Source organism: Gekko japonicus, unplaced genomic scaffold (genome assembly GCF_001447785.1).
Source record: "Gekko japonicus isolate JY-2015 unplaced genomic scaffold, Gekko_japonicus_V1.1 scaffold9, whole genome shotgun sequence".
NCBI classification, from domain to species: Eukaryota; Metazoa; Chordata; class Lepidosauria; order Squamata; family Gekkonidae; genus Gekko; species Gekko japonicus.
The window spans coordinates 2,882,292-2,893,018 of NW_015168044.1; the positions used below are offsets into that span (position 1 = coordinate 2,882,292).

A 10,727-nucleotide genomic window follows, 5' to 3' on the forward strand; every position below is an offset into this window, starting at 1 on the left:
TCACCTGGAGATTGGACACATTTTACCTCAGAACACAAACTGTTTAGAATGTTAGAGGCAAAAGCCAATCAAGTCGCATATGCAAACGACCTCTGTGTTCCGAGGCAAAGGCCAATGAGGCTGCATATGCAAATAACCTCTGTGTTCTGACTGGCTATGGGGGGGGAGAGGAACAGCAAACTGCTTAGAATGTTGGAGGCAGGACTCAGGCAAAGCAGCCAGTGGATAGGGAGACCCTCTCAATGACAGAGAGCAAACTGATTTTGGAGCGTGTGGAATGTTCTAGAGAAGTGCCACCACCATTCGGCTTTTATTTATAAGGGAGATTCCAATGTATATAAAGGCCAAGACGTTTCATTGCTGAAAATAGGCGAATATCTTAGGAAAAAAATTTTTACGAAAGATTTCAGAACAACCAAGACAAATCATGAATGGACCTGTTAAAATAAGAGTAGCAGTGGAAGCTATAAAAAAGTTAAATCAGGAAAATCTTCGGGACTGGGTGACTTTGTACCGGATGGGTTTGTACTATAAGTGTTTTGAAGACTACATTTTACCTTTACAAAATACAATGAATTTTATGTTACAAGAGGGAAAGATGCCAGAGACTTGGAAAGAGGCTAATATAACACTATTATATAAAGAACAAGAGGGGGACCCGCGATATTCGTGGGGGGGGGAGAAGAGCTCCGTCTCCTCCATCCCCCCTCCTTACTACAATTTTATCAGAAAGACTGAAAATAATCCTGCAGGAATTTATCCATGAAGATCAATGTGGTTTTTTACCTAAGTGACAGTTGAAGGATAATAGAATTGTATTGGACATTTTGGAATATTTAGGAAAACAATGAAAAACAAGCCTCACTGATCTTTCTAGATGTAGAGAAAGCATTTGATAATTTGAATTAGACTTTCATGTTTAAGGTTTTAGAAGATACGGATTTTGGAGAGAATTTTATAAAATGTATGAAATGGATTTACAGATCTTCGACATGGTCTCTGTGCTTCACACCCATGGGTTTAGTGCACCTGCGCTGAACCGATTGATATTGTAGCAAGCTCAAACGGATTTTTGCGGCCAAACCTCAGGCACGCGCAGGAACCCCAACCATGCATGCCTAGAGGGGCGGGCGCGAACATCCCGCCAGTTCCTTTCTTACCGCCGTGCTCTTAACAGCTCCTTTTGGTTGGTGAGATTTCGTACCTTTTTCTCTCTCTCTCTTCGAACTTCTTATATTTTCTCCCTTCTTTGTTCCTCAACGTTTGTTTTTTCTTTTAAAAAATATATTGTTTGTTGGTGTGAGGAGGTGAACTTTGTGGGATTTCCCCCCCTCAGTTCGGCCATCGGGGGCCCCCTCCCCCCCTCTATTTCTCCGTCCCCTTTGCGTTTGATTTATTTTATGGCAAAGAAGTGGGTTTTTTTCAAACGCTGTACTAACTTGTGACAGTAAACTCATGCCCCCGGACGGCCACACCCTTAGTATTTTTTGCCTTGGAGACACCAACCACCCAGAATCTTGCCCACATTGTGCCAGATTTTCCAATCAGACTCGGAAAAATAGAGTGGCGCGTCTCCGGGTGGCCCTTTTAGAGTTGGCATTGACCCCTGCAGCATCCGGCATGGATTAACGTACCTTCGAAACCTTCGACATCAGTGGTTGCTTCGGCATCGAAGTCCGCTTCCGATATCGCCCGGTCGACGTTGAAACGCACAGCACAGACAGCACAATAATCCACTTCGACTCCTGTTAAAAAGAAGAAAAAAGAAAGATTGGATAAAGGACATAAGACCACCAAAAAGGGCAGTTCTAAACGCCCTAAGGCGTCCGAGTCTGAGAAAACTATGGGTCCTGCATCTGGCACTGCCTCTAAGATGCACCCCATCACTGTCGGCGTTCTGGTATCTGACACCCTGGTGGTTTCATCGGTACCACCTCTCCAACTACTGGACTCTCTGATCCATCAACTGAACCCCCCGATGTTGGATGACATGCGGCCTTTCTCTGATATCGATGACATGGAGATATTGAGCCGTTTGCCTGGTAGGGACCATTCTCCTTTTGTGCGTTCATCTGCATCTGCTTGCTCGCTCTCCCAAGCTGACATCGATTCCCGTCGACACCAATCGATCACCACCACCGGTCAGCATCTATCACCTATCTCAGTAGGCAACCATCATGCCTTCGATATCAGTGGTGAATGCTATGTGCGCCCACACTCTTGTTCCCAAAGGCGCGAAGCTTCATGATCTCCGCGGCGTTCCCGCTCGAGAAGCGGATCTCCCTGGGCTTTTCTTCCACCACCACCCCCTACGATTTCGTGGGATCACCGACAGCTCCACTATGTCTACGGAGCATTTACACCCTAATCTTCTATGCCCTGGATAATGACTGGGGTTTTCTGATTGGGATCGATACTCTGCTCATTGTTCCAGATCGCCACACCGCTCGAGACCACCTCCATCGGCATCCCTGTCTAGAGCCCCGGATCAGCTCCCCAAGGAGGATTGGCATCGACATGATCGATATCGACCAACTAGCCCTTCAATACCAGTGCCGCCTGATTGGCATCGACATGATCGATATCGACCGACTAGCCCTTCAATACCGGTGCTGCTGATACTGGTGCCGCCTGCAAAAGACTATCCCTCCCCTGCCGAGCTACCTGAGCCTGATTCCTCAGATGCTTCAGCTGAGAAATCGGATTCTGTCGCATCTGTTCATAGCTCTCCAGAGGATCCTTCTCTTAAGCCTACAGTGGCAGATGATCTACCCGTATCTCCATCAGAGGACCTCACATCTTATGGAGACCTTGTTAAGAGAATGGCTCACTCCCTGGGACTCTCTGTGGTGCAACCACAACCCTCAGTTAAGGATGCAGTATTTGATGTAGTTCAGTTGGACACCTATGCCTATGTCTACAGTCCTCTTACAGGCCGCCAAAGCACCATGGGAACTCTCTGTGGTGCAACCACAACCCTCAGTTAAGGATGCAGTATTTGATGTAGTTCAGTTGGACACCTCGACTGCAGTAGCTTTGCCTATGTCTACAGTCCTATTACAGGCTGCCAAAACACCATGGAATAAGCCATCTTCTGCCCCGGTTTTCTCCCGCCGTATGGACCACATGTACATAGTCCAAGAAGTTGGGGCAGAATTTCTTTTCACTCATCCTCAGCCTAACTCAATGGTGGTCACGTCAGCCTATAAATCAGAGCAGACACACTCTGCTCCCTCGGACAAGGAGAGCAGGAAGCTGGACTCTTTTGGATGACGTTTTTATTCCACAGGTGCCCTTGGCATTAAGACTCCAATTACTTGGCTTGTATGAACCGTTACCAGTACACCAGTACGCCTTTAGGACCTCCTTGCAATCCTCCCAGAGGACAAGTGGCAGTTGGCCCATAAGATAGAAAAGGAGGGCCTCGTGCTGGCAAAACAGCAAGCACACTTTGGATACTTGTTCAAAGATGACATCGGCTATCGCTCTCTGCCACCATTCGTGGTTGCGCAATACAAATTTACAGGTAGATACTCGGGTGTATGTCAAGGACCTCCCATTTGACGGTCTTGGACTCTCATGCTACTACAGATACCATATTGCAAGATATGGATAAGAGCATAAAGGCTTCACATACATTTGGTGTCTCTTCGTCATCCAGGCAGTATAAACCACGCAACTGGTCCTGACCTTGGCAGAAACGCTCATATAATCAGCACTCCCCTGACTGTCCCTGGAGACCACGTATGTCACCATGGGGCCAAAGGCCTGTGTACCCTCCAAGAACTTGGTATGGATCTGGCCAACAACTGACTTGCCTGAAGCCGGTGAAGCCCTCTAAACAGGGTCTTTGACTTCTGGCTCTCTTCTACGTCATCAACTCACCTGGCTCATTATCTTCAAGCCTAGCGAATCATTACCACAGATACTTGGGTACGTTCCATTATCGCCCATGGATACCTCATAGAATTTGTTCAGATCCCTACACTTCCAATATTCATGTCCACACCCCCATCTCCAGCTCTCCTGGAAGAGGTCTCAGTTCTGCTAGACAAACACGCCATCGAAGAAGTACCACCTCCGGAACAGGGCAGGGGTATTTACTCCCGCTACTTTACCATTCCCAATAGGGATGGCGGCATCTGTCCAATCCTGGACTTGAGAATGCTGAACACCTTCATAGTATATCGCTGTTTCCGCATGGTGTCTTTGCAGCAGATCTTGCCACTTCTACGAAAGGATGTGTGAATGGCCACCCTGGATCTCCAGGACGCTTACTTTCACCTCACCATCCACCCCTCCCACCGCCAATACTTACACTTTGCAATTGGTCAACATCATTACCTTGGCCTCTCAAGTGCACACAGGGTGTTCACCAAGATGATGGTGGTGGTGGCTGTGTTTCTGCGTCTTCAGGGTATTACCATTTACCCGTATATCGACGATTAGTTACTTGTTGCAAATTCTCGGGACTCCCTGCTTCACAGTGTCAGAGACACTAACATTACTGTGGACGCTGGACCTTCAGGTGAATATCAAAAAATCTCATCTTCAGCCTGCTCAAAATGTTCAATATATCGGGGCTCTGCTCGATTCTGTATTCTGCAAGGCGTACCTACCAAGGAGCAGGGCTACACACATTCTCGATCTATCCAACCTGATCGGTTTTCAGCCATCAGTAACAGCCTTCCAAATTCAACGGCTTCTCAGCCTCATGGATGCATTCCACAGGTGCCCTTGGCATTAAGACTTCCAATTACTTGGCTTGTATGAGCCGTTACCAGTACGCCTTTCGGACCTCCTTGCAATCCTCCCAGAGGACAAGTGGCAGTTGGTCCATAAAATAGAAAAGGAGGACCACCAGAAGACTCGTCTCTGTCCCCCTACAACGGTCCGGGACTCTCTAGTCTGGTGGAACTCCCCCACCAATCTTTTCCAGGGAGCCCCCTTCAATCCCCCAACACCACAGCTGACTGACAACGGGCGCATCATGATGGGGTTGGGGTGCTCATCTGAAAGGCTTCTGCATCGGCAACAGATGGGATTCACATGTGTGGTCCCATCACATCAATTATCTCAAACTGCTAGTGATAAAATTTGTTTTCCACTCATTTCTGCCACTGATCAAGGGCACTTGTGTCACGATCCTCACAGACAATACCACTGCTCTCAGCTACATAAACAGGCAGGGGAGCACTGTGTCCCGTCGCCTCTGCGAGCTGGCCATTCAACTGTGGGATTGGTGCATCTCTCACATTTTCCTAATCGCCATCCACATACCAGGTTGCTTGAACGTCCAAGCTGATTGTCTGAGTCGTGGAAGTCTTCTGATACATGACTGGGAACTGAACTGGGTCTACCTTTTACCAGTCTTCCACCAGTGGGGGGTCTCCACAGGTGGACGTTTTTGCCACCAGAGCCAACAAGAAGTGTCCTCTGTTTTGCAGTCATGGAGGCATGGACCCTTTGTCACTAGGGGATGGTCTCCTGTATCCCTGTACCCAGGACTTTCTTTTCCTCTTCCCCCCACTGCCTCTACTTCCGAGAGTGGTATGCAAGATCCTCAACGACCAGGCAAACTGCATCATTGTGACCCCATGGTGGCTGATACAACCTTGGTTCTCGGCAATCCTGGATCTGTCAGCGGGCATTTACCACCAATTTCCTTCAGCTCCAGACCGTCTGTTCCTGTCAGAGACTCAGCTTCTGTACCATGACGTCCTTCGCCTGAAGCTGACAGCCTGAAGGGTGATCCAGCCTTCTTCTCCGTTCGTGTAGTGGAAGTATTGCTAAACTCCAGAAAGCCCATTACTTGCAAATCTTATAAATGGTTCAAGTTCTTTTCCTTTTGGGGTACCACCAGTCCTCAGACCACCTCTGTGGGTCTTGCAAAGGTTTTTGAGTTTCTCCTGTCCTTAGCATACCTTAGTTTATCTCACTCTTCTCTGAGAGTTTATTTGGCTGCCTTATCGGCCTACCATGTTCAAGTTGATGGGTATTCTGTTTTTTCACATCCACTCTCTAAACGCTTCCTTAAAAGCACTTTTGCACCTCTATCCTCCCGTCAAACGCCCAGCGAAACCCTGGGACCTTCCTCTGGTCTTGCGCCAACTTACTAGAAAGCCATTTGAGCCACTTGCAACTTGCGACCTGAAACTACTCTCATGGAAAACATCCTTTTTGGTGGCCATCACCTTGGCCAGGAGAGTAGGTGAACTACTTGCCTTCCGGCATGACTCTCCATATCTTTCCTTCCTGCCAGACGGCGTCCATCTCGTTCCAGACATCTCCTTCCTGCCTAAGGTCATATCAGAATTCCGTCTTCAGGCTGAGGTCTTCCTTCCAGACTTCTTTCCCTCCCCAAAGTCGTCCGATGAGGCGTAACCCTCATTTGTTCATTTCTTATGCTTTTGCTAAACTTGGGACTCGTATCACGGCCCAGCGCCTCTCAAGGTGGATCATAGAACTGATCCGACTTTGCTATCTTATTGCCAAGTGCCCGGCCCAGCGCCTCTCAAGGTGAATCGTAGAACTGATCCGACTTTGCTATCTTATTGCCAAGTGCCCTTTACCAGGTCCGCTTAGGGCACACTCTACCAGGGCTGTCGCCACTTCGACGGCCTTTCTCAAGGGAGTTCCCCTCTTGGACATTTGCAAAGCTGCCACTTGGTCTACGCCTAACATTTTCATCAAGCACTACACTCTTGATGTCTGCAAGTCTTTTCGTACAGACATGGGGCGTCGTATGCTATCTTCTGCTTCGCAGTAATTGCCTGCCAGCACCCTCCTCCAAGTAGGCCACTGCTTACTACTCTCCCATGGGTGTGAAGCACAGAGACCTCGTCGAAGATAAACAGGTTGCTTACCTGAAACTGATGATCTTCGAGTGGTCATCTGTGCATTCACACCACCCGCCCTCCTTCACCACTGCTGTCAGACTCTGTGTTTTTTATAGAGTTTGTGGCAGTCAGAAGGAACTGGCGGGATGTCCGTGCCCGCCCCTCTGGGCATGTGTGGTTGGGGTTCCTATGCGTGCCTGAGGTTTGGGTGCAAAAATCCATTTGAACTTGCTACAATACCGATCGGTTCAGCGCAGGCGCACTAAATCCATGGGTGTGAATGCACAGATGACTACTCAAAGATCATCAGTTATAAGTAAGCAACCTGTTTTTCACAGTCAGCAAAAATAATTGTTAATGGAGATCTAAATCTTGCGAGATTCAAAAAGGGACAAGACAAGCTTGCCCTCTGTCCCTTCTTCTGTTTATTTTAGTTCTTGAAATATCAAGCAGAGATATAAGACAGGATGAGAGGATTGGAGGTGTAAAAGATTTATAAGCCGAGAGCCTCTGCTGATGATTTGATGTTAGTTCTGGAAGATCCTCTAAAGGGAGTTGATTTTCTGATGTCTAAATTAAAAGAATTTAGTGCACTAGTAAGTTTCAAAATTAATAAACGGAAAACAAATATGTTGACAAAAATATGAAGCATCATGAGCAACTTGAATTGATGAACCAAACAGGTTTCAAGGTGGAAAAGAAGGTAAAATATCTGGGAATTACATTGACAAAATATGAATTGTATGTTTCAAAATAATGTTAAGATATGGAAAGAAGTTAAAGATTTGTTAAGAAGGGGGAAATTACAGTCATTGCTGGGGAGAATAGCGGTGATTAAGATTAATGTTTTGCCTAGGATTTTGTTCTTGTTTTGGACAATACCTGTTTTGACAACTGATGTACCATTTAAACAAAGGCAGAAGGATATTTCTAAATTTATCTGGCAAGGGGAAAAACTAAGGGTTTAGATATAAAGTACTACAAGATGCTAAAGAAAGAGGAGGATTGGGTTTACCTGACCTGAAATTATATTTTGCTGCTTAGTTGCTTAGTATGGATGAAAGAATGGTTATTGTTGAGAAATAAATGGTTATTGGAGTTAGAAGGACATGACTTGAGATTCGGTTGGCATGCCTACTTATGGTATGTTAAAGTTAATTTGGATTTTAAAAATCATAATATTAGACGTGCCATCTTGAGAGTATGGAATAAGTATAAACCAGGAGGAGAGGAGGACTCAGGAGAAGAGGAGCCCAGTGTAGCCAGTTCTGAAGCAGCAGAAGCCAGCAAGAAGATGAACTGCAGGCTTGTCAGAGTTCACAAGTGACAGCTGATGCAGAGCCACAGCACCTTCCGGTCCCATTCCAACAGATGAAACCCAGGTGGTTATTACCAGCCCTCCAGTTTCACCCACACCCTTTGAACTCCAGAGACAGAGACTTAGAATGGAGCTCCAGGAGAGAAGACAGAGCGCACGTCTCCTGGCCTGACGCCAGCTGCTTGCTGAGGATGAGTAGCTGCAGAGTTTCTCCCAAGCAGTTGGCTGCAAGTAAGACCTTGCAAGAGATTGCCTGTAAAAGCCAGTCAAGGGAGACTGCTCAGTGTGGAAGCCACACGTCATCACCTCGTGGACTCTGAGACCATGGCTCCTGATTCTGTTCCTGACTCTGCTCCACTTCAGTGACCTTTGGACTGGCTTTGGACTTGGATGTTGGACCTGCTATCTCTTGTATATGACCTTGGACTGCTAGACCTCGCTTTCTGGACCACGCTCTGAATTGGACTCTGCTCTCTGGTAACTGGCCTTCTGGACTGAATCTTGATTGAATTTGGACTCTTAACTTGCATCTAGACTCTGACAGTTGTGTCCGAAAATACATTTGTGGCTATCAATACAAGAAGCCATTTTTAGATGTGAAATGATAACTAAGCACAAGTGGTTAATGTATTGTGACATACTGGATTTTATACAAGGGGATTGTAAAATGAAATCAAGAGAAGATCTGATAATGCAAGGGTATAACTGTCAATAGTTTTTCTGTGCTCAACTATTAGAAAGGTTTAAGGTAGATAAAAGATCTTATGTTTTTAAATAATCTATGATTGAATTTGAAACAATTATATACGAACAATGAATATGCTATTGCTAAAATATATAAATCTACATTTCTTGCTAACTAGAAACCCCTAAAAGACTTTTTGTGCGAAATGGAAAAGAATGAATATATATATGTAGGCATCGAGCAAGGGTGAATGAAGTAAACTAGTTTGTATCCATCACAGAAATAACTTACCCTTTATATTTCTTTAAACTTTTTTCTTTGTTTTTCTGTCTTTTATCTTTTACTTTTTTCTCCATTTTGCTTTGTTCTTTTTATTTGTAGTTCAAAATTTTCAATAGAAATGTATATTTAAAAAAGATACTCAGTGAGTGGGTTGTGTACACCCAAGTTTAGACTTTCTACCTAAGGTAGTTTCCAAGTTCCATCTAGCAGAGGATATTGCTCTACCAGTATTTTTCCCTACTCTGAGCTCAGAGGTGGAAAAGGCCCTACATACCCTTGAAGTTAGGAGGATCCTCCTTTACTATATAGAAAGAACCAAACCATTTTGTAAGAACAAAGCATTATTTATTTGTTATTGGGGCCCCAAGAAGGGCAAAGCTGCTTCAGCTCAGTCCGTGTCTAAATGGGTAGTTGTTGTCATCTGTTCCTGCTGCATGGCATCTGGGAAGCCGTGTCCACTTGATATTGAGGCACGCTCCACCCCAGTGCAGGGGTTGTCTGCTGCATTTCATCAATGAGTTCCCCTCCTGGACATCTGTAAGGTGGCAGCCTGATCAACAGAGAACACATTTGTGAAGCATTATGTTTTAGACTCTGTTCCAGTGAGAGACTCACCCAACCTCCTCTGCTGAGTAGCTTGCTAATGGTCCCAATGTGGGGGTGCATGAGAAGACGGAAGATGAAAGCAGAGTTGCGCCTTATCTGTAACTGTTGTTCATCAACGTCTTCTGTGCAGACACACATTCCCTCCTGCCTGCCCCGTCATGAGCTCTCACAGGGCCTATTGTGCCATGGAAGGGGGGACATCTTTCAATGGAGCATGTTATGCGTTGGGCAGAAATCCCGTACATGTGTGGGTTCCAAAAGGGGCGGGGAACCCCCTCTTTGGAGTTTTAAAGATAGAGAATATCCCACAGCCAGCCTGTGCAAGTGCAGTCCAAGTGTGTGTCTACACAGAAGATTTCAATGAACAACAGTTACAGGTAAGTGCAACTCTGTTTTTTGTACAGAGATGCCTAAATGAGAGTTGTATGTATGCATCCATTCAAAAGAGCTTTTGTTTATCCCTCTTTCCAAAGGCATGCCATTTACCAACATAGTAAAGAGAACTTCCAGGATGAGTGCACAAAACAACTAATTGGCAGCATTATAATAACCCGTTACAATAACAACACTTATCGTATTGATGATATTGACTGGAACAAGACACCAAAGGACAGTTTTACCTTGTTTAATGGGAAAGAGATCACGTTTGTAGACTACTACAGGTAAGAGTTACTTGCTTAAACACTTCTTGAAATGCTAGACTATTAGAGTAATGGAAGAAAATAAGTTCTTAATGACAGAACATTCAGCATCTTCACTTTATGTAAGGCTTGAAATTCTGCCTTGCTCTGTCTGAACGGGGATTTTGCATTAGTCTTTAGTTCTTGTAACTCACTTTGAGTATCTGCATCTGAAGTCTGTAACTGATCCTGTTGCTGTGGATATTTCCCTCCCCAGTAATAATTATGGGATAACAGTCAGAGAACTTGATCAGCCATTGCTGATTCACAGACCTGCTGAAAGAAAAAATCCTCCTGGAAAGGTGAGCCATTGACAC

At 45.5% G+C, this 10,727-nt stretch overlaps 1 protein-coding gene across 1 annotated transcript in view; it reads left to right on the plus strand.

The window, feature by feature from the left end:
- PIWIL2 (piwi-like RNA-mediated gene silencing 2) overlaps positions 1-10,727 on the plus strand; it is a 90,770-nt gene that overhangs the window by 38,637 nt on the left and 41,406 nt on the right. Inside the window, exons 10-11 of the mRNA XM_015414184.1 lie at positions 10,204-10,392; positions 10,628-10,712. Coding sequence (XP_015269670.1) covers positions 10,204-10,392; positions 10,628-10,712 — 274 coding nt within the window. The remainder of the gene's footprint in view (positions 1-10,203; positions 10,393-10,627; positions 10,713-10,727) is intronic.